At 37.4% G+C, this 25,008-nt stretch overlaps 1 protein-coding gene across 3 annotated transcripts in view; it reads left to right on the top strand.

Annotated features, from left to right (window-relative positions):
* SMOC2 (SPARC related modular calcium binding 2) overlaps nucleotides 1-24,393 on the top strand; it is a 137,742-nt gene extending 113,349 nt beyond the window's left edge. Inside the window, exons 10-13 of one of the 3 annotated variants that reach the window (XM_058020508.1) lie at nucleotides 16,447-16,549; nucleotides 17,444-17,718; nucleotides 20,163-20,206; nucleotides 22,915-24,393. In XM_058020508.1, coding sequence (XP_057876491.1) covers nucleotides 16,447-16,549; nucleotides 17,444-17,718; nucleotides 20,163-20,206; nucleotides 22,915-22,938 — 446 coding nt within the window. In that variant the 3' untranslated portion in view covers nucleotides 22,939-24,393. The remainder of the gene's footprint in view (nucleotides 1-16,446; nucleotides 16,550-17,443; nucleotides 17,719-20,162; nucleotides 20,207-22,914) is intronic. The other 2 variants (XM_058020509.1, XM_058020511.1) reach the window with 2 other exon arrangements.
* The last annotated feature ends 615 nt before the right edge of the window (nucleotides 24,394-25,008 follow it).

Here is a 25,008-nt window from a genome sequence, read left to right on the forward strand (position 1 = left end):
GCTGAGCAGCAGATTTGTCTGCAGAAAATAAACCCATAGTTTGAAAAATTCACCTGGCTCACTGACGAGGAAAGCAGAATCTAGGAATAGTTCTTGACTAACATATTCAGCTAGTAAAAGTAGTAGTTAGCCATAGTACTTTGTATACTGTACATCTGGTGGTGAAAAGACTAGACAGCTATAAATAAATATGAATTTAACTCATAAATTGCATTTGGAGTTTGGCTCTACAATCTCAATTGCTATTATTGCTGTTTCTCTCTCATTTTCATCAAGCAGGATGGCATCATAAAGAACTTGATTAGTTGTGCACTTATATATGCATCTAAATATAATCAATAATGAACAGAGTTACTCTTCCATGTATGCTGGAAATATCCATATCATAATTTCAGTTCAGAGAAGTAATATTTAAATGGTCACAAAACAATATCTCTGAACTTCTGAAATTAAAAGATTACTGGTTTTGTATTAGGATATTTAGCACATATTTCTATCCTTGGAAATTTTTCAGTGTATCTGATGCTTGTCCTTTAGGCTTTGAATGCTGAAAGTTAATTGGGAGTTATTTAGAGAAGGATTTTATTAGTTAGAATTTTTGTCTCTCTCTGAGATCTGTATAGCTGAATTCACACTATCAAAGAAAGAGCTGGAAGGATACAAAAATATTCCTAATAAAATCTTAAACACTCTGAAATATTTACACAAGAGAGTTTTGAATTCTTTTTTCCCAAAATAACATGTACTTGTACAGGGTTTAGGAAGGTGCATTGGTGTATAGTAATTTCTTCTTGTGCTTTTTGGATTATGTGTGCTAGTAATTTCATCACACAGGAATAATATGTTTCTGATTTATCTAGATTAGAAGTGTTTATATGATAACTAACATAGCCCTAAATTTAAATCTATATTTATACTAAAATTCACATTTACAGACAGAGATGCTCTTATACCTCTCAACTCACAGTCCTAGGAAAGGCTCATAAACAGGTTCTACTTACAAATATATTCCATATATATTCTCAGTAGTTTTCTCATGTTTTGAAATGAATCAAAGCCATTCTGTGAGCTGTATCCTATCTCTGTGGTTTTTTAATGAATTACTGTGATGCACCTTAGAGAAAGAAATCAGTTTTACTTACCCTCACTCAAGTTGACTCTACTTTATATAAGTAGAGCAAATATAAGAGCAGTGATTTTGTTATGAGAAATTTGAAATTCCTTGGATAATTGTATTAAGAATAGAAAAAGTAAATACATATTTTGCCAATATTTTCAATAGTTGATATCATCAAGATGATTACATAGATAATTTCTTGAAAGTAGGTTTGTAGTTGTATGCTTGGCAGTTACTTGCTCTAAAGAATAATTTTATTTTATTTAATCTCTAAAACTGTTGTTCAAATTCTGCTTCTAATTAATTACTTTGAATTGAAAATAGTCTCACAGGAACAAGTTCTCTTAGGGCGTAAAATGGTGTAAAGAAAACCAATAACTAGGAGAGGATACCTACAAAGGTATCCTCTGATACTAGTATTTTCCTTGCTTTTTATTTCACAGAAGGAAATAAGTGGGATTCAGTAGCAAGTGCCATTAGAAGGTTTCAAGGAGTGTCAGTATTTCAATCCAAGTATCTCTTGAGAACACTGACGTCCTGGGGAGGGATGCTGGGACTTGGAGGGAAGATTTCACATCCTCTTCTCTCCAAATGTTTGAGTGGACGTTCATTCTTCTGCCACAGCTCTCTCCTACTCTGGAGCAAGACAGCTCAAACTCCAGACTCTGGAGGGGCTGCAGGACACAAGGCTGGGCTGACACCATCTGTGTGCACCACGGTGCTGAGATGAGACTCCCATGCTCCTTGCACACATGGCAGCGGCCAGCTTGCACAGGCATCAGTCTGGGCTGGGGGTGAGGTGTGATAAATGAGCTCTTTTTGTATTTTCCTGTCAGTGAGACTTAGCAGAGGTTTTGAACTATTTCCCTACCAGAAGTGGGATGAGCTGCCCTGACCAGCCCGTTTTTCCCCCAGGCACATGTATGTGCCTACATTTTTTTGCCTAGAGCTGGTGTGATACATTCCTCCAAGGGAGAAGAGTTACTCTCTGCTGTGTCAGTGAGCTCAACAGCCTCAGGTGATGTTGGGTTCACTGCATGTACAATGTGACTCCTTGAGCATACCCACACTCTCCACTTCTCAGTGATTTCTGTGTGTCTGAAAGCTACCGAGTGATAGGTTATCATGTACAGCACTAGAAATGGTTCCATTTTTCAGCACTTTGCTCTGCACACTTATCTTTCAGATTTTTCATGCAGACCCAGTAAAAAAATTGGAGCGTGCTTAAGCATGAGAAAACATTTTATTTTACAGCCCTTAACACTCTCTCAGCATCTTTTGTCTTAGAAAAGCAGGAAGATTGCTTCTGAAAAAAATGTGATTGATGCATTGTATGCTATATATATATCAAAGGACTACTTTCTGTACACAGAAAGGTTTTTTTTACAGCTGGCAAGCCAGGACACTTAGTTAATTAGGAGCTCTTGGTAAATATCTCCCTTCCTCCTTAGTAGTTCAGCTGGATCCAAGTTTTCCTATCAGCTTTGTGCAAAGCATAGTTCATCATAATTAGGACACCAGCTGGACTGTAGAAGTTGGGGTCATCTAAACTTCATAAACAGCACCAACAGGGAGTTCATGCTCTAGGTGTTACTGACATTACCATATCAATTTGAACCAAAGTAATGGATAAAAATAATTAATATTAGATATACAATCCTAATGTCAAAATTTGAAAGGAATAATTATTCTCTGAACTTAGTTTGGTTCCTACTGAATCAAAGGAAGCTAGTCTCCTTTATATAAAAATACTTTGTCCTCTGAATTCCTGAAGTTTTACTAATTTTTTCAGGAAACTTCCCTTGCAAACTGGGCTAAATTTAATTTTTTTTTTTTTTTTTTTTGCAAACCCTGACATGCCAATCTGTTATGAGCTGTTTAAAATCATGTGTTCTATTTCAACTGTCCACTTGCTTGGACACAATGCTGATTTCAACCTTTGTCTGCTGTATTTCTTTTTCCCTTGTTCCTCCTTCTTGATTAAAAGAATGAAGGCAAGCAGAGCCACAACATCTGTGTCTCACATGTTTACAAGTCCATTTCATTAGTTCTATGAGCTGTCTGGGATTTATGTGTAGCATTTTGTTCACTAGGTGTAATTGTCAATAGGAAAAGTTTAATCCAATAGGGATTGCAAAAAAAAAAAAACATCACTTACTTGAACTTCCTATAAAAAATTAATGTCTTTAAACAGCTATTTTGATCCCTGCATTAACAGGGTACACAGTTTTCTTGGAGCCAAGCTCATGGTTCTAGGCATGCATCACACAGTGTTATTGCAAACTTGGCAACTAAATCGAGGGGAGAGGTAAATGTGCAGTGTGGTGGCTGGGCATGTAAGGTACAGGGATTGGGCTTTAATTTAGAGTTCCCTGTATGGCTTGGTAAAAAAGAAGGCACACTGCTGTGGTGCTGGCATTTCTGATGTTTAGAAAAACAGGGCTTGCTCTTCGTTGTGAGTTGTTTTTACTTTTTAAGTTCATTAATTTCCTTGACATGGGCAGGTTGGTTAAAGCAGTGGCTTGGTCAAAGTAGGGTTATTTGGGAAAGCAGGTTCTTCTGGGAGACTGAAACTGTATGGTTTATTCTACAGTGAAACCTTGTTTTGTCAAATTCCTTAGCTGCTTGAGATTTAAGCTTGGAGGCTTAGCTGAGTGTTTGGGTGAATGCTTTGTTGTTGCTAGCTCTCCTTCATATCTGGCTGTGGGGCATCTTGCAGACAGGCTTCACTTGATAGTCACTTTGTGTGGAAGGCAGCGAGGGAAGGAGGAATGTGAATAGATATAAACTGCTCTGATTCTTTACAAACCAACCAAGGAAACCTGCCTGAGAAGCAGGTCAGAAAACTCTGGTTTAATATGAAAGGGGAGGCATGAATTTCTTATCATAAAACTATTACCTGAATGAATCTATTAAACCTGAACTCTTCATTTGAAATCAAATGTGGTTTTTTGGAGAGGGAGTGAAAAAAAACCAGACCCACTGGATCTTACTCTAATTGTCATTATATAGGTGAAATACAAAAGGTGAGCTCATTGTGGGGTACAGTGAATGTCTTGATGCTGAAGTTTTTCCTTTTTCTACGATGAATTTCCAAAGATGTTCCACTGGGCAGAAAGAGAAGGGTACCTTCTATGCCTTATGTCTTAGATGGAACTCATAGGTTGGCTAATAGGAAAGGAATACATTTTTTTAGAAAAAGTATTTCTTTACAAATGATTTTTAAAATTTTTTATTAAAGTTAGGATACATACCACGTGCATGGGCTCAAGTCAAGCTCCCTCACACAGATTTTTCTTTCTCTCTCAGATGTTTAACTTCAGAACTTTTGCTTAGTAACGTTTGTAATTTGGAGACAGGTAGGAATTGGGTTAATTTTCTTGTTGCCAACCAAAATTTGTACTTCAACAGCAAAAGACTAATTCCCCAAGTTTTCTTCATAGTGATTTATCTCTGTTTACAGATAAAGCAGAACATTGTAATATGGGGCAGATAAAGTGAGAACATTCTATACTCATTATATTTTTAGTAGAGTCAACAGATAAATGCCTGTCATAAAAGAAGAGCAATTTATTCTTAAAATGGGCTTTGATAGCTAGGCATTTATATTCTTCTTCATTGTTTCCTGGTAACCATTTCCAAACGTATCAGCATGATTAATGGAATCTCTCAAATACTTGAGAGATTAAAACTGATCCTTTTCATGCAGAAAAACCAGAAAACAGATTAAATAAAGTTCACTAAAAAAATGATTGTAAAATTTGAATTTGGAACTCCCATCTTTTCCCCTTGCCTTGATAGATGTTTTTATCTTCAAACATTCACAAAATCCGTAGATCAGATTGATTCTGCTCCATCTGAACAACTCAAGATACACTCGATATTATAGACAAACCTAGGTGCTTTACTAAGTCAACTAATTAAGTTTGTTGATGTTTTTGAGGGCTTTGTGTGAGAACCCCAAATTCCTTTTCTATTCAAAATTTAGACAATTGAGTAAAACCTTTTTTATGAAAATGAAAAACAAAAGTGACAAATTAAGGTTGTGCTCTCTGTTGTGAATGGAAATTGCCAGGTTGAGGTAGGACCACTGAAATACCCTATAAATAAATAGTTGCCCCTATAAATAATGTTTTCTTTTTTTTCCCCCCCACTCTTTTCCATGGCATCTGAGTATTTGATTACCTCCAATGGCCTGTTTTTTCCAGTGTGCTCTGAATTCAACTTTATACCACTGGACGTTGTATTGTCTACTCTTTTAATGTCCTCTAAATGAAATATTTAAATTGAATAATAGTGAAGCTTAAATGCTCAGTTTTAAATAGAATGGATTGAAAGTTAGAAAATAAAACTGAGCAGACTTAATGTGTTTTTATATTGGAACAACAGGCTTCTCTTTTTTATTTGCTAAAAAAAGGTTATAAGCAGTGGCTTATTGTATACAGGAATGATAAAGTGCTGCTTAAGCATCCATTCACACAACTCTGTTTTTTGGTGAGGCAACAAGACTCGAGACCAAAACATGCAAGGCAAAAAAAATTTTACTGAAAATTTGACTCTTCAGACTATGAAATACAGTGCCTTTGTCCAGCAAAGCACTGAAGTCCATGCTTTTCTTTAAGCTCATGAATTCATTTGATCTAGTGAGAAAACTCTGTTGACACACTTGCCAGGCTTTTTTGAAGATGCTGCTTGCATTTCTTCATGCCATGCAGGATGAAGCCCTGACTTAAAGAACACGCTGTCCAGTTCTGATGCTATTGTTATTCTGCTGAAGAAAATGTTTTAATGTAGCAATAGGAATGGCTTCTGACATTTTCTTTGTTCTGAAGGTTTGCTCACAGCAAAAGGAACCCTTCTGTGGACACACAATAGCTTGATGATTAGAGTACTCAGCTGAAGAGGAAAGAACATAGGTTCAAATGCTTGATCCAAACCAGACAGAGCAGGGAATTGAACCTAACTCTCTAGTGTCAGAGATTAGGGTATTCCACTGGGATAACAGCAAGCCAGGTTTCAACTCCCTGCTCTGTCTGGTTTGGATCAGGGAGTTGAACCTCAGTCTCCTCCATCTCAGCTGCGTGCCCTCATCACCAAGCTATTTGGCCAAGATGGGATAGGGTGTTTTGCTCTAAAAAAAAAAAAAAAAAAAAAAAAAAAAAAAAAAAAAAAAAAAAAAAAAAAAAAAAAGGCATTAAAAAGCTGATTTTGCACCAGAGTAAAACATAAACTACCCAATCCTGACTATTTCCACATGATGGAATTGTTGTTTCCTGGCCAGGCTGAGAGAGAGCTACTTCGTGGCCACATACCAAGAGTGCCAGAAGCAATAGGAAGATATAAAACCCTTCTGTCCCTGCAAATGCAGCTAAAGATGTAGAGATTCAGCCATGTTATCCACATGGCTTTGGCAGAAGCAGAGAAAACAAAATCACCAGAAGCCAGTTCAATGAATGCCAGAGCTATCTCAGTGAATCACAGTTTTGTTTGGTGGAGAATGGGGGAGGAAGATTAATATTCTGTCAGTGCTGTTGGAGGTGTCTGTGTCAGTGCACAGGCTGCAAGTTTGCTTGGAACTTCAAGCAGTTTTTCTCTCCACTGGTTTCCATGTCTCTCTTCTCTCCCTTGATTTTCTACCTGGTTCTCTCCAATTTCCATGCTTTTCTCCTACTTTCACTGCCCTTATCATATATTCATGTTCTTTCCACAAAAATTGTTCTGGTTTAAGCTCTAGTCTCTGCAATGGCACACATAATTGAAACTTGTTAAATCCTCTGCAAATGTACTTATATCAGTTGATAGAAATGGATGGGTTGTAACTGTTTGCCTTTTTCTTGTAATCCACACATACATGTTGAATTTCTTGATCTAATCCTAGGCATTTTTAAAGGTTTAATTGTTTAGGGTTTTTTTTTGTTTTTTTGTTTTTTTTTTTTTTTTTTTTTTCTGCTCATTACATTCTCTTTTTTGCCTCCTGGTTTTAGCCAGCAGTAGAACACCAAGTGATTTTTGACAATCTAGCATGTGAACCCTTTTAAAGTCATCTGCATAGGGCTTGTTTACCTTAGTCATGTGAAGTTCATAGACTGAAAGTCTGTATGCGTTGGAATTCACAGTATTTGTTGTCTGTAGGTATGGAGCATGGCTTCTTAGCTTTGAATAAAGTTTTTTACATTCATTCATTTGTAATGGAAAATGACCTCTGCATACTAAATCAGCATTAGAATATATGTATTTATACCAGAGAATTATTCCCAGTAGAGTTAGAATGGAAATGTGGGGTGTGTGAATTACAGAGTCATTATTTCAGTTGCCTTCACCAACAGGCAAGCACTGTTGCAAAATGTGTAGCTGCAAGTCAGGTTAGTATTCAAAAAGGACTGAGTTGTGCTGGGTCTGAGCATTTGGGATGCTGCTGTTGTACACTCAGATTGAATTTTCCCCTATCACCTTCAATACCCAGGGCACAAGTTATAAAGCAATGTCTTGTTTCCCTCTCTCTCCATTCACTCAGCAGCACAGAGTAAGACACCTGAGAACCTAGCTGGTGTGTTTCTATTGCTGTGTTATCAACAAATGAGATTCCATGGCCTGCTCCAGAAACTGTACGCACACACTGCCCTAACTGCCTACACTGGCTCAGTCTTGCAGCATGCCATGCCATGTCAGCCTGTGTAAAAAATGGGGTCATGTTTGTTTGTAGACCATGCCTGATGTCTGGAGGGGATGATAGGGTATTTCTCCCTCTCTGTTTGTTTCCTGTAGAGTCCCACAGTCAATAAGCCTGACTGGTTTTCACATTTCAATAATGTGAAATGTCTCCTCAGCCCTTTCAGATATTACCTGTTAGTACCAACAGGTCAGCTGACTCTGGGGATCCTGGTTGGCATTACACTTCATGACAGCTGCTGAAGCTGACAGGGTGGGCTTCTGCACAAACATAAGGAAATCCAGTCCTTGGCATGGCTGCAGGATATCCTTAGTTGAGTACCTGACTGAATGCTGAACATGCACAGAGGAAACAGGCCACACTGTACCCAACGAAACTCACCTACAGTGTAGTGGTTCAGTGAGGAAAGTGTCCTCCTAATCCTTAATGGAGTCTTATCTTGGAATTGGATCTTCCTGCTGTAAAGCGACCCAAGGCACTTAGTAATCAAACCGCACACTGTAAACTGTTTTACATGAAGTCAGCTGCATTGCATCCTTCCTGGCAGACACTTTAGAACCATAATTACATTAATCTCCATCCTTAATTTGCTCCATTGTGCTTCTGTCATTGTAGGATCTCTGCTACCAAGTAAGATGTGTTCATTTCCTCAGTGCTTACTGTAAATTGCAAATTAAGCATGGTTAGTTCTCAGTTGCCTGCTTTTTGTGGGATTAAATCCAGTTCATCATTACTTGAGCATTTAGTTTGTTATTGTTTAATGAAGTACACAGTACTGCATTTGACTTGGAGGATCTGTTCCAAACAGAGGTCTATTTGCAAAGGAAGTTGGTTTGAGAACCTGCTGTAGCTACAGAGACCTCTGTCAACCCTGGGTAATGTTGAATTAGGAGTGGGCCATCATCTTTAACTTAAATAAATAGTGTCTAATTATTAGAGCCTGGACCTAGTCAGTCTGTCATAATATGCCCACCTCCTTCAACATTTCATTCTTATGTAAGAAGAAGGGCATTTCATTCTTATGTAATTTTATACCTTGTAAGAGTTCCATATTGAGGATTTGTAAGTTGTATTTATATTTTTTGTATTAGTCATCTTACAGCTTTTTGTCTAGCAAAGGGTGAGCCAGTGAGATTTGAAATTATATTTGCAGAGGAAATCGATCATGTTTAATGGAAGGTGTCCAGAAAGGTAACACGATTGCAGATCCCAAATTAAAAACTGCGTAAAGAGAGACTTTTGTGATGCCAGGTTTCCAAGGACTGTTTCATTCCACAGTGTTCAAGTAATGCTTTAGTGGTACTTACTGACTCTTGTTTCACTTCAGCTACTTCCAGGATTTCCATTTTATAAATCTCTTTTAATCACTGCTGTAAAAATCCATTCTGATTCAATCAATTCACTATATAATGTTCCAAATAATAGCCATGCCTGTCTGCCTGCCATTAATTCTAACCTCCCTCTGTATTGCATATCCAATTTCTAAATCTGTTACTTGCCAGTTATGGAAGGGAGGGAGAAAAAAGTAATCAGGTAAAACTGGTGAAAATTTGTGTCTTAATGTGAGTTCAATACTCACAGGTATGAGCAAAATAAGGCAAGGGCAAATACTGATATTTTACATGACTGCTTGCAATATTGCTAGATCTTCTTCCTCCTTTCTGCTCCTCCCTTCCCTGTCTTTTTTTTTCCATCTCATCCTCTACCATCCAACAGTATGCTTTGGGCCGTGTTAGTACTGACTTAGTTTTGCTTTTGGTGGTTCTGCTTCTGCTTTTATTTCCAGATTCAAGAGACACCAAGTCACTACTTCTGTGAAATACTCCATTTGTGTGCCACAGGTTGGCATTGCTCTTTACCATCTCTATTTGTTCTTTTTAAAAAACAAAACAAAACAAAAAAACAACTGCCAAAACAAGCAATGCACATTGTTTCAAAGGTCTGTTTGAAAAGATCCATCATGCACAAAAAGGTATCTGCATGGAGAGCTAATCTTCCATCTCCGTCCATCCTGTGTTATGTATACACATGAGAATCACATGTGGGCATGAAGGTACCACCGTGCACAGGGACTCTTAAAGAAATACTCTAATAGGAATGTGTGCTGCTGACCCAACAGCTCTGAATTTCCTTCTTCTGATTTAATGGCCAGTGGTTTTTACTGTCTGAATAATGACCTTTTTGCAGCTTTAGATGATAGTGGGTGCTTTGAGGATTTTCAGCTTATGCTTCCAGTGGTAACAAGTCTCAGTAAGAGACAGCCAGAAAAGTTAAAATCAACATCAGTTGGTAGAAAAAGCTGTTTTTCATGAAGCTTTCCAAGGAGCAGGCTGCTTAGATTAATTAAGTAATGTAAAAAACATCCCCACTAAGTCAAGTCCCCGTAGTTCAATTTTTCCATCAAGAGACCAAAATTATGCACCTGATTTCTGAGGTCACTTCCATAATTACATCAACATACGTTCTTTGTAATGGCTTTTCCTTTTTAATGGTTATTTAAATGGAGGTAATTAAATATGTTTTCTTTCATACCATTCTCCTGAGAGGAAACATAACAACATGATGAAAATACAAGTAAATGGGAAGTAATAAATGTCTACTGAAAATAACTGCATTTTTACTCTCTAAGCAGTATTGATTGCTCATTGTTAAGACTCTCAAAGTGATAATGAGGAGATTCAGTCATACTATATAAAATGGGATTCCAAAATATTTCAGTTTAATAAGCTATTCTTAAAAGTGTTGCTGCAGTCAGAAGTACCAGCTGTTTATCTCAAGTCCAGGCAGTCATCAAATATGGTATATAAAGCAGAAGTATAATGTTTTGAAAATCAGATCTAGTTGCTTTTCTCTTCTACACATTTTTGGGTACCTTTCTAAATTTTGAACACTTCTCTCTGTGTCCTAATCAGTGGGATGATCGAGTTCTGTCACTGTGCCAGCACTTCAGTTAAATGCATTGTGTTTCTTCCCCTGGAGCTTGACCCACACGGCTGCATTGCAGGTTGTGCTCAGCCTGAGGGGATGAGCCTCTAAAGGCTACAAGTTGGCACAGAGACTGTGAATCTAAATGCTGAGAAGGTGAGATCCTTCTCAGCATACTGAGACGTCTTTGGCCTCTAAAAGTGAAGTAGATATTGTAGGCATTGACTGCCAAATAGAGATATCAGTTTCCTTGTATCCAGTCAAACAGCAGAGGCACAGCTCCTTATGATCTGAATTTTTAGACCTTTTTTCCTATTTGCAGTCAAACCTAGAATAATAAAGGTCTACAAGAGAATGTTTAAGAATAGCAAATAAGATCCAAAGACTTTCTCAACTTTAGCATTGATTTTTGGCTGGATGGCCTCTGAAAGGATTACCATGTTTCAACTGAATCATCTCTCTGTGTTGTCATAGTGACATCTCAGAGCTGTTAGCCAGAAGGAATTAATTTCTCAAAAGTCTTTAATAGGGGGAAAACCAAACTAAAAAGTAGTCATCAGAAGTTAGCCATTTCACATTGCCTGTCTTATGCTTTGATGATCTGAAACGATTTTCTTATTCTTGTTTAGTAATAATAGTACAGGAACTGAAATAAACGTAATGGACTGTTTTTCCTATCAACAAATGCCCTAGTCTTTGTCACTCAGTTGCCTGCAAAAGCTGCTTATAGGATCTTGTGTTTCTGCTATGAATATTATCCCTTCTTTCTTCCACATTTACCCAAAGAATAGGAGAGTAGTTAGAGCCTAAATCTGTTTGTAGCACAGACACATACAGAATTAATCACAACCTGTTTAACACTACCAGGGAATAAAAGTTATCTGTCTGGGCTTCCTCAGTTAATAGCGAAGAAGTGAAACATTTTAAGGGAGATTCTGCTCTATTCTAAGGAAAAAAAATCCCTCAGGTAGTTGTGATGAATGCCTTCTGAATGGGTTCCTTTATACTGAACTTAAATAACTATTGTGGGTGAGACATCTCATTTCAGCAAGTTCAACAAATCCCCCTCAAAGAACTTTGGTATGATATGAATGTCTAAGGTTGAAGGGTAGGGCTTTGGGCGAGCATTCTTTGTTAGCTCTTTAGTGTGTGTGTGTCCCTTGAAATTAGAACAGAAAGATAATTTAAAAATAGTAACAACAAATTAAATATATGTTAAGAATTGAAATCTACTTTTGCATTTGTTGAGAAATAGTGCTTCTTTCCTGTAAGACATGGAGATCTGGGGCTACAAAGCAATGGATCAGTAGCCCCTTACAGCTACCATCCATTATATTTTATTTACTTATTTTTGAATTTTGGGTAAGGACATATGAAAGAAGATTTGTCTCTGAGCTTAACTTAATTCTTTTAAATTGTATGAATATTTAAGAGAAAAAATAAAATTACTTTAAAAATTGTAATACCTGAGGGATGTTAGCAAGGAGAGGTAATAATGTCCTCAAGCCTTCAAGGATACAAAGTAAGAAGTAGATAGTCTTTGTCTGTGAGAAGTTACCAGAAGCTGCAGTGAGGGAAAGACTGAAATGAGGCATAGAGTCATGGAATCAGAGAGTTCTTAAGACCTGGAAAGGACCTCTAAGATCATCAAGTCCATCTGTTAAATAAAATTATAAAGGCAGTGACTTTGTCACTGTGAGACATGGTTTGAGACCATCATTTTTAGTAATCAGCAGCATAACAACTTCCCAGGCTCATATTTTGAAGGATTTTTTTTTCTTTTTTTTTTGGAAAGGGAGTCAGGAAGAACTCAGGAAGTCCTCCAAAAAATGAGGAGGCCTCTCAGCATGTCTAGACAAACACAAACACAAACTTGTGGTTCACATGGATCAACAGAAAAAAAATCATGACTATACATATATGTGTGTATAGAATAAATGTCCAAGAAAAAAAGGTTTTATTCTATTGTCTACTGTGCCAGGATAACCACTGAAAAATTTTGTTCAGTTCTTTTCTTCTGTGTAACACTGTTTTTCAGTGAAATCAAAGGTACAAATGAAGCATAATAGTTCTGGTCATTCTGCTTTTAGGCAGATCAAAACCTTACTTGGAATCTTTACAGGTATTTCACTGGTCATTGTATTTGAGTGCACTACTAAGCTTTATGTTCATATTAGCAAACAGGGAATAAGAAAGAAACTTTAGATTTGCTAATTGGAAGTTGTCATGCCTTTAATAACTTGAGCGACTGACCCAAGACAATTTCCTCTCTTGCAGGAAGATTAATGTACAATCCCTTTTAAGGTGGTAAATCTTATATCTTGGATTCCCATTTTTTACAAAAATGAACAAAATGCTCTTCTAGCTGTGACTTCAGATATATTGTAAAAGATTTCAAGACAGTAGTAGATTATTATCAGCCAAGCAGGGAGCTCCAAGTCACTAGGGTGCATATTTTAGAATGTTTATGGAAAAATTTCCCACAGATTTAACTTCAAAAATCCATTCTCAATGCTAAAAGTAGTTATATGTATAGAGAGATGTGTGTATATGAGAGATATAATGCATAATGCTGATTCTCCGATTTCCTTTATATTATAGCTGAAATGAGGTGTTTGTGTATTCCTGTCATTTGTTGCATATATTTGTTGCTCTAAGGTTTACTCTGGGTAACACTATGCTTAAAGCAAACACTTCAGTCTGCATTCTGAACCTGTATGTTAACTCCATGTGGTTTCAGCTTCCACCCTTTAACAACAAATTACTATGTATGTAAGCTGTCAAATCCACATAGGACAGGCAGCTGGAGAAGAAGAAACTGAAGCCTATATACCAGAGCAAGAAGCATAAGGCTCCCACAAGAGACTAGTCCTTCCCTTTCTGTATTTAGCCCAATAAGAGTGAATTATTCATTACAATCAAGCTAAAGCTCCTCCAGTCTTGCCATCCACAAATTTGTTGAAAAATTAAAGCTCAGCGTGAAGCCTCCAGAGAATTATTCTGAGTTAGTAACACCTGCAAAGAACAGAGATTTCACTGTGGGATAAATTGCTGTGTGATTGCCTACACGTCAGCAAAACTTATAATTGGGAGAACCTGAATATTTTCTCTGTATTTGACTGATGAGGATTTTGTGGGGTGTCATTTTACGTTAAGTAGTAGAGTTGTAATTTAGAATGTTTCACAGCAACTGATTGTGTTTGTTTTAACAACAATTTTTGTATTCTATGAGATTTCTATTGCTGTCAGCTGTTATTGCAACTTCATGAAATACACATTTAGAAACCTTTCTTATTCTTAGGGAAAATTGTCAGAGACAGGCTTTAAACTGTGGAATTTTCTTCCTGCAATTTCTTATGAATTTAGAAGTTAATACCTTCCCCTGCTTAGCTGTATCTCATAAATGGCAAGCTAAGTGAGGATTTTGATCTCTATATCTGTAGCATATGTACACTCAGCAGCTCCCCGGACAGCAGTGGAAACTACCTAAAGCAGATTTTTGTTTCTTCCAGATGTTTCAGAAATATACTCATAAATGGTGGAGCTCCTAAATCAAATTGGACATTATTAACTATCCAAAAAAAGGACAGAGAAAGAAAAAAGTCAAATTGCCTTTGCTCCATGTTGCGCTGCATTGTTACATGCTGAGGTCTTTTTTTCTGCATTTTCCACAAGTCCTATATCAATTCACAACTTAAGTCTGGGGCAGAATTTGGGCTTCTGGCTGATGTTGGTAATAACAGCTCCGACACGAAATGAATAAAGCTCATAACATTCAAGACAGGCCTACGTGGAGATCCTCAGAGAGGCTTTTCAGCTGTCCTCTGAAGGGAACCAGCTCTGGCCCACAGTGCTGTCCTTGCTAGCGGGAGGGAGCGCTGAGCTCAGTGGGTTACTCAGTGCTGGTTCCTGCAGGTTGGCATGCTGGCACAGCTGGATGTGCCTGCTGCACAGCGACTGCCTGCCTCTGCCTGCTCGTCTTGGGACAGATGTGCTTTTGTGGCTCGCAGAGTTGTGTGACCTCATTTAAATGACAATACACAGTTTGCTTTCATGGCTGGAATGCCTGAACCTAATTCGGCAGCAAAATCTTTGCATTAGAGAACATGCACTGAATGGAACCTGTTGGTGCAGTTTTCTGTCCTTCCCTTATTAATATCTTGTCACCCTTCTAGCTTTCGTCCTCTCAGGGAAAATTGAAGTGCTTGCTTCACTGAACTCAGACTTATAGCTGCTGGATTGTTTGGTTTTGGTTTTTGGGTTTTTTTTTTTTTTTCATTTCTTTTTTCTCTTTTTTGCAGTTGTGACAGAAAAACCCCACAACTGATTAAATACTAAGGAGAAGGGGACATATCTAACAGAGCGACAACTACTTTCATATGTGTACTTTTAGTGCAGTGAAACTTTCCTCAGTGAATTCCTTTTATATACCTTTTACAGTTACTGAAACAAAATATCCTTGGTGCCAAAGGCAAGGAACTCATAACTACATGAATGTGTTAGGCAATAATATCTAGTGGGTACTCCTGCTGTACATAATAGCTGAGCTATTCTGACTGCAACACAAGGGCTAATGTAACACAGGTTTATTTCCTTGGATCAACATGGGATGTATTAAAAAATAATTTGCTGGGCAAGATGAAGCTTTTCGGGCTCATGTAGTCCTACTGCCTGCTCCAGAGGTTGCTGAGAAATGTAGTAAAACACAAAATCCCTACTGACTAACTAATCTTACTTTTCCACAACACTTCAAAGTATTTCCCTTTTTCATATTGAAACAGAGCTGCAGTAAGTGGCTTCCAGCACAGAATTGTCTTTGAAAGTCCTGCCCTGTGCTCTAGCTTCAAGCTTGTAATCTCCATGTCACTGATCATGGATCATCCTATACTTTAACTCAGCTATTTGGAGGGTTAGAGGAAGACCTGGTGTTTGGCTCAGGGCTCTAGGGAAGAGGAGAGGAAGCAGGTGTATTGTATAAACAAACCTCCATGTGTCAACATCCATGTGCTTGTCAGAGGAATTTATCTGCTCCAGCTGTGCTGCTTGAAGAGGGGATCTTTCAGTATATATTTATCTGACATATTATGTGTCTGAAACATGCTGTCAGTTTGTTTCAGAGAAGAACTTTGTAGCATGGGGAATGTGATTATGAGGAGGATGATCTAGCATCACCACAGGCTCTCACAGTATGAACCAAAGTACCAGCTAACAGCAGCTGATTGGGCTAGGTGCCATGTAGGGCTACGTAACCCCTGTCCAAGAAGGACACAAGGAGTTATTTCACAGAGAGGAAAACCAATGTATTGAAAATATGTGTGTCAAGAAAGCCAGTGGAAAATAAGAGGAGTGAAAGTGGAAATCTGAAATAGGTATTGTGTTGTCAACTTCTAATCCATGTTTCTGTCTTCTATCATGTACAGACTTTTATGGCTTCAAAGCTGTTTTTTCAAACTGTGACACCCATGTTAAAGACATCTGAAAGAAGAAAAAAATAATGGCCAAAAATTAAATAAAAGAACTCAAAGTATGCAAAACAAATTCACACTTGCTTCAGTTCAAAGGGTTGTTTTTTTTAATCCTGCTCTGTTACGGATATGAACCTGAATTTAAGTGCTTTTCTTTGAATTATGTTATGAACATGTCCACAATTTATGGAAATTTGTGTACAGGCAGTAATATCTATCTCAAAGTCTAAACTATTGTTGGAATAAAAAAAAAAAATCTCATTTTCTAGGTTGTCCTGGGGCCAAGAAGAATGAGTTCCTAACAAGTGTTTTGGATGCATTGTCCACAGATATGGTGCACGCAGTCTCTGATCCATCATTGTCTTCCAGCCGGTGGGTTTCAGATCTTTTTGTGTGTCTTTAAAAGGATTCCTACAGTGGTGAACAGATTGTTCAGGGCTTTGAGGAGCCTGCATAAAGGGTGAATTTCCAAGAACCTATCTAGTAGAGTTTACTTCAAAATTACCACTGTGGACTGTTCACTAAACAGAGATACACTTGACAGATGAATTCCCAGCAGGGTAGCTCAGGGTTTATCTGTAGCTGCTGGTGCAACTGTGTGTCAGTCTTTGTTCACCTCTCAAGGCTTTATTTCTTGAATGTGTGCTACCTTCCTAATTCATATTCTTCCTAGTTGCTTGCAAAACAGACTAATGCTGTCAACAGTCGCAGGTAGAGTTAAAAATGTGTAAGTGCTGTCAAACTTAGGGCATCTGTGGGTCAGGTACTTATCTGAGGAGATAGCATTTATTTTTATAGCTTATCCTGTAATTCAATACATTTAGGTGTTGTAGCTCTAAGAGAATCCATCATGGGTTGTAATTGGAGCTTTGGTATTTGGCAGTGCTGATTGTTGATCAACCTCAGTTGGTTACTTCACACATTTTATGCATCTGCTGACTATGAAACAGTCTTTTTCTCTTTTATTTCTCTCTCCCCTTTTCTCTGATTTGGGAAATTTAAGGAGAAAGCACTGTTTGCAGAGTATGATGCTGAACTCAACAGGGTTTCAGAGAGTACACTAAAAGCAGATTCTAGCCCTTAGTGTAAAATTGAACATATTGTTGGTCAAAGTGAAAAAAAGAGAGATTCACTACAAGTTAGTGCCCAAAACCAGGGAATATTAGATAACAATGGTGATGGCCATCTGAAAGTGATGTAACTATTCTTAAATAAAGGCATTCATTATCAGAATTAAGACTAAATTCTCTTTTTTTCTTGTTCCAGTGTTTCTGAGCCTGATCCAAATCATACTCTGGAAGAGAGAGTCGTTCATTGGTATTTTAAACAGCTCGATAAAAATTCCAGTGGTGATATCGGCAAGAAGGAAATCAAGCCATTTAAGAGATTCCTAAGAAAGAAATCAAAGCCCAAAAAATGCGTGAAGAAGTTTGTGGAATACTGTGATGTGAACAACGATAAGTCCTTGTCAGTTCAAGAATTAATGGGCTGCTTGGGAGTAACAAAAGAAGAAGGTAAAGCAGAAACAAAGAAACGCCATAGTAAGAACCTTTTCTCTCTGTCTTTTTCACTAAATTCTTCAAAGCTTATGAAGCCTGATATTTATATGTGCCAGAGTTATACAAAATGCACCTGTCTGCAGCTAATGCAGCTGTTGCTTAGGGCAGATGGCAAGAAAATTGCTTCTGGAACACTTTGCTCCAACAGAATCAAAAACTTCCCGTTGATTCTAACCATTAAATGTATTATGGTAGGAAACTTAAGATATAATAACAATCATCAAAAAGCCAGTTTAGTGTTAGTATAGAACTGTGTTCTGAGTGAGTGAAAGTATCACACTTGTGCTTTTTGGATTCCTGGAAGGAAGCACATGGTTGAGCTTTCTAATGAAATCTCATTTCTCAAATGTAGTTTAGAGATGCGGAGAGGAATGTGGTCATCTGCCAGACAGGTGGAATAACAGCTAATAAACAGTCACCTTACCTTGCTGCCAAACTAGTAGGAAGGGGAACAACTAACTTGCAGAGCTCAATCACACAATTCCTGAAAATGAGAAAAAATTAAAAAAAAAAAAAAAGTTCTAAACAGCAGCAGTAGATCCCCATGCTTTAAGAAGTGGTGGAAGAATGAATATAGGTAAATTGGTTTTCTCTGGTACCTTAAAATGAAGCGAGGACAGTGGAACAAAGGTATCATTGGTTGTGTTCAAGTCTGGAAGAGGAAAGGCAGAAGAGGTCTGCATTTTACTAATGAAGTAAATTGTCTATGGCTCACAGTAACAGATCTCTCAAAACAAGTATTGAGCAAATCAAGAATTTTTTTCCTAGGGCTTTCTTTTGTGGACCTCATAATGATACCTTCCAATTTTCACTTAGATGATGAAGGTTAAAAAAAAGAATATGAAAGTGGATGAATTTTAGTATCTTTATATTTATCTTTATCTATCTGACTTTTGGTCAGATAGATTTTTTATCTATGAATGTAGAAAGTGAAACAATTCTGTCCTGCTGCAGCAGGCATTCTTTCTTAGGACTTGTTGTGGATGAAATTTTGGTCCGAAATCACTACACAGGCAGTAAAGGAAAGCCATAGCAAGACTGAAAGCAAACCCCAAGTTTTTTTTTTTCTTCATATTCCAGTAGAAAACCCCCAAAATATTAGGATAAACTGTTTTTTTTGGAAATGAAAATTGTAAGAGGCATGAAATCATGTGAAGATCACACACAGATTTGGCTGAAGTAAAAATTGTGACTACCACAGCCAAAGTTCTGTAACATATCTTCTGCAAAAATCTATTCAATAATGAGAACATTCAACTTTGGAAGGAAAACAAAATCCCAGAAGTTTGGCATTGGAAAACTAATGGCATCCAGTTGGAAAAAAGTTCTTAACCAAATCATCGGATTGCTTTACTAGAAGCACATAGTTTTAAGGACAGGACAACAAAAATTACTTTTGTTGGAATACCATTATTCTGTTTTGTTTCTTTTACTTGATAATTAAAAATTCCTTTCTGATGCTTCTTTCACTTGCACAAATGAAAGCAATTACCACTTCGCTGCAGATAGAGTTACATCTCTAGGAAAATATGAGATTCTTGTCACCTGAGGTGTCAGAATTGCGCTAAGGAAGTGCCTCTGTATCATTTCGTGTGAGTCTCAATTTTCTTGTGTGAGAATAATTTGAAGCAATATAAAAGCCAGAGAGTTGTAAAGCAGGTTTTCTGACGGGGTTGCTAGCTGCTGTAGCATTTTTCAAGGTCCAGTTTTTTTTTCCCTAAGTTCCAGTACAGCTTGTCTGACTCACAGACTGACATGGAAAACCAAGACAGCAAGTTCCTCCCTAGTCTCACAAGTTAGCTTGGGAAGATTCATGAGCTAGCAAATTCATTAGCTTTTTGGGGGTTTATTTTTCCCTATTTTGGGGACTGACTTTGAATCTAAGAAATTTTAAAAAACAGTGATAATCCTGTCCTTTTACAGATGCAATGTAAACAATGTTTTTGGTTTGTAGAACTGTTTCTGTGATACCTTTAATCTTTTATCTATTTTTTATCTTTTATCTTTTGCTTTGTAGAACTGTTTCTGATATCTTTAATCAAAGTGAATGCTTTCCATACACTCTGCTTGTCCGTGCTCCTTTACTGCCAGGGATAATAGACTATATTTACTACTAAAGACTTAGTAAGTTTGAAATGCTCAACCTTGACTATAAGCAATCTCCTAAGCAAATTAAGCAAATTTGACATGTTTACTGGCAAGACATGCTCTTGTTCAACTTTCATATAACTCCTTGAAATAAGCAATACCTGTATTGAGGAAAGAAAAAAGTAGCTGTGTCAATGAAAGGTCTGAAATATTTTTTCTCATTTATTGAAAGCTGTGCACTTACCCTACTCTAAAAATTAGCTTTTCAGAATGAGGGCTTCAGTTCTTGAGGATAACTAACAAACCATATTTATAATGTTTTCTTTTCCTTCCTTTAGCAGTCCCTAGAACCAACACTGAGAGCACTTCATCCAGCAGGCAGGTGGGTACTAAGGAGAGCAAGATCTCCATTTCTGCCTCTCCTGGAAGAATTTCTTGGGGTTTTAGTCATCATTGCTGCTTCAAACTGCTTTAATCTGCTTTTCTGCAGAGCTACCAGAAAAATGTAGAGCAACATCCCAATTAAGTTCTATGTCTGGAAAGCTAAATCAGTCAATTACAGGTGCAGAGTAAATGTGCATAATTTGCAAAGTGGATTAGGCTTGCATGTGGAAGTTCCTAGGAAAGTGTAAGTTGACATATAGGACATATGTGATAATTTGATGAGTGTAATTGAGCCCTCTTGAGTCTTTTGCGTTCCTGCATGACAGCATTCCCATGCACTTTTAAATGTGTGCTGCTTCATCTTCATTTAACTTTTACTTTAGCTGAATTCTGCCAATTTTCCTTTGTGTCATACTATAAACACAAACTGACATTTATTGAAATGAACAAAGCCATGCATTTCCCATGTCCTGTAAAAATCTATACATTTCAGAAACCCCACTGCATTATTATATGATGGCTTAAAACAGCTTTTAAAATCTTAGTGCAATGAAAAGAGCTGTCACTTTCAGATGCCTTTGCTGGCTGTGGAAAATACGCTGAAGAACTAGGGTTTGCATCAGTCTAATTGCGTTTAAACTAAAATTGCAGAATGTTTGGAAAAAATAAAATGCCAAGTGCCCTGACAACATAATCCAAATTTTTTTTAAAATCAGTTTTCTGCAAAGACTTGATCTTGTTCTTCAAAATAGCACCAGTGTATGTCATCCAAGGAGGTTTGACTACTCAGGCTGTTCAGAGATGCAAAAGGCACAAAAGCAGAGTTTTTTAACCCTTTAAAGAAAGGTGCACTTTGAGAAGGAGGGACTTCAGTGAAAGGCCAGGAAAATAGGTTAAAAAAAGTGGGGTATAATTTGTATGTGTCTATTTTTATAACCATTTATGCTAAAAATTTTTTTTCTGGGCAATATTGTTATACCTTCCCAGTACTTTTGCATGGTCTTAAAGGAGGACTGCTGAGTCCAGTAGTTTGAGTGGTCTAGCAAAAAGTCATCTTCACACTATTCTTATACCTCATTGTATTAGAGAACCTAAATTATTAATGCCTACAAAAGCATGAGTTAATGATAAAATGGTTTAAAATTTATTCATGTAACTATATTATAAGAACAACTCAGGTAATTCTGCACCTATGAAATTGGGAATTTGGCTAAAAATACCCCAAAACCCAAGTTGTGGTAAATGTCTTCCTGTCTGTCATAAAGCTAGATTAATTTGTTAGAAGCTGAACCCCAGGTGAACCTACCCACAAGCCAAGAGAAATCTTCCTCTCGAAGTTGCTTATTGATTTGCTCCCTTTTTTTAATCTCTGCTTTGTTTGATGTTAGGTTTGCACTTCCTAGGGCAAGCTCAACATTGGTTGTGGTTTTTACCAGAAACCTCCTACATACCTTTGATGAAATATAAAATATTCTCACAGCTACAATAATGTGATAAGTTTGTTTGTTTAAACAAGTGTTTGTGGTCTTAATTTTTCAGGTTTTCCCCACAAATCACTTACACCTTAAACAAGACAGCCTGAAAACAATTATCCTTTCAGAACTCCCAGAGCATTTTAGAGGGGTTATTTTAATTATATAATGACAATTACTGGCACACGTGCATTGCAGTTGAAGCATGACAAGCCCTCTCCCCTTTCTTGTAATCTGATACTGACTTGTGGAATTGGAAATAAAAGTGTCCTTAGAACATCTACGTTTTTCAATTTTGTCCAATAATTTTGCTGATTCAGCATCAATTATTTTAAGAGCTTTTGCTGACAAATGATAGCCTTACATTAAGGCTGGCTAAGAAAACCATCTGTTGGCAGTTTCATACTTGAACAATACATGGCTGCAAATGCACAAGGTGGTTTTCATCACAAAAGTTCGCACTTGAAAGGGAGCTACTGAAAAGCATAGAAGCTGCTCAAAGGAAACCACCCATCTGAGAAGGCCTGATCAGATTGGCACCACTCAGGAGACACACACTCAAATCCTCGCTCTCTACTTATTTATTATTTAGCAGCAGTTTAGTTAAATATATGCTTATGTGTGCTTCGGCACATGTTTTTTCACGTTTGTAGAGAAAACAGCTTAATGAAAGAAAGCAGACAGAGAAACACTAATATGCTAACTGTGGCACAGCTGTGGTTGCTCTACAAGAGGTCAAATAGGGGCTAGGTCTGACTGGAATGGGGTAGTGGCCAGGTACATTTCCCTTGCTCAGCTCCACCCTGTCCAGCAAACAGACACATACATGCCCACACGCTGTCAGTGCTGCTTTTTGCAGCCTAGCAAAAGGTTTGTAAGGAAACCACAGATTGTTTGTGAGACTTCAGCCAGCAGGCTGTTCCTTATACATCACATGCTATAGGAGGCATATTGAACCAGGGACTTGCCCAGGCAGTTGCTAAAACTTTGTTTGACAGGTGTGGATTTAAAGGGCCATAGGTAAGTAGTCAAGATACTGCTCACACCCTTGCTGTAGATCCCATGAAGGACTACATGGCAGGAATTTTTTTTATTTATATATATATATATATATTTATGCATAACTGTCTTCTGATAGTGGAATATGGGTAGTGCTAAAAAATAGAGATAGAATTTTATGCTGGACTAATTGAAAACATCATGAATAAAGCAGATTTTCCCAACTTCCTTTCAGCAAGTTTCGAAGAAGCAAGGATGAACACCTTACTCTAATCCAAGGCAGATCTCTTTGACATGTGGGAGATTTCCTCACCAAAAGGCAATAAAAACAACTGTAGTATTTGCACTTTGTACTTAAAAATGTAAATTCACTTTGTAGAAATGAAATATTTAAACTGACTTTTTTTTTTTTATCTGTGAAAAAGTAATGGCTAGTTTTGAAAAATTATCACATACAATGTATGTGTATTCTTTTGTTGTCTGAAATATGTTTAACATGTTGGAGATGTAAAAGTTTGCATTTAAACAATTTTTTAAAAAAATAACTTTTTGGCAAGCAGTAGCACAGAAACCTGATCCTATGTATTTTTGGTTTCAATAGTATGCCTTATTTTTCTTAATACTGTCATTTAAGTAGAGTTATGCTGAAAAATCTACTGTATTCTCAATTTTGTCCAAGCAGTGTTGAATGTTTCAGGTTTGCGGGACTGAGAGAATTGTGTAAATTGCTGTTTACTTGGTTTTGCAGTTTTTTACTGAACAGATATTTCATTGGTGGCAATATTTTATTTCATTTTGTTTTTACTGTAATTACTAGGATTTCCAAAGATCATACAATGAGAATACAACCACTAATGGATTAAAAAAACAGTTATTCTACTTGGGATGCTTATAGAACAATGTATCCTTTTATCAATTTTTGAAGTGCCTTATCGATAAGTTTTGGTAGGATTTTTCTCCTGTTTGCTTTCACTTGCATTGTTAACACAGCAAACCAAAAAGGAGTAAGGTAGATTGTAGTGTCACTCCAGTCTGGTTCAGCCTGGGCCTTAAAAGCATGTTTCCATGGTCAGTGCAAAGCAGGAGCAGAGTTTGTATGGGTCAGAATTGTAAATCTTTCTGTTGTGACAGGGAAGGATAAGCCTTTTTCCTCTACACCTGGCTATCCTTATCAACCCTTTGGCTTTGCCTGGGGGCCCACTAGAGGAGGGGCTTTTCACACTGCCTCTGCCTGAAGCTTTTGTTTTGGTGACTAAAGAAACTTCTCAAAAGTTTTCATACTTTCTCCATCATTTTTCCCCCAATGCCTTTTTTTCATATGTGTGTCTGAGGGGAATAAGAACTTCTGGATGTGAATCTAAAGAAGGGGACCCAAATGAAAAGAAGTTCTGCTCTTGAGCAACTGTGAGTTACAAGCAGCTGGGTTGATCGATGCAGTGGTAGAAGGACTACTGGCATCTAGAAGCTGACATGAGAAGGCAGGAATGTAGCAGCAAGCAGTGATTTCATTACAGTTTGTTTGAATAATGTGGAGGATCTGACATGTGACCAGCTATTTATAATGGCACCCTGCTTGAGTTTGTACCTGGAAAAGTTTTTTGTGAACCAAAAGGTGTCGTTTCAATTCCAGCATATTCTGAAGTAATAGGAAACACGATATGCAATGGAATTGTATCCCAGAAATTGTGTACTTTAAGTTCTGGCAACAGGAGAAACCAAGGCAACTGTGTGTTATCTTGTATTTTTGTTTTAAAAAGTATTTGTTATTCTTTTATAATGTTAAACTTTGAAATTAATCCTCTTTATAGATTAAAGATTAGTATGTTATCAAACTATGCTGGTGACTTTTCTTTTGCAAAAACAGAGAGACTTGTTTGCAAGTAGATACATACAGTGATGACTTCACCACAGCTTTGAGTTTGCAAGAAACCTCATGACCTGGCATTGTGTCTGTCCACTTCCCTTGCCTTTACTGAATTCTCTTTTAAGATCATTCATGCCTTATTCATACCATTGCTTCCTTGAATTCTCCTTATAGCTTCAACCTGGTCTCTTGCTTCTTCTCAGCAAAGTGCAATGTGGCATAGATAGAGATGGCATCTTTTCCCCTCCATGTGAGTGTGAGCTGCAGGGCAGCTTTCAGCCTGGCTGGAAGCAATGAGGAGAGAGATGCAAACCCTCAGAATTCACAATGCCTGGTTAGGTGGTCACAGTATGGTTAATAGCAGCATTTTGTAAGAAGCATTTAATTCCATCACTTTGGCCTTTAGACGCAATATAAATGTAGGCTGCTAAATATTTTGCCATGTCAATGGTTTCAAAATGCACC

The sequence above is a fragment of the Melospiza georgiana genome, chromosome 3 (assembly GCF_028018845.1).
Source record: "Melospiza georgiana isolate bMelGeo1 chromosome 3, bMelGeo1.pri, whole genome shotgun sequence".
Classification (NCBI taxonomy): domain Eukaryota; kingdom Metazoa; phylum Chordata; class Aves; order Passeriformes; family Passerellidae; genus Melospiza; species Melospiza georgiana.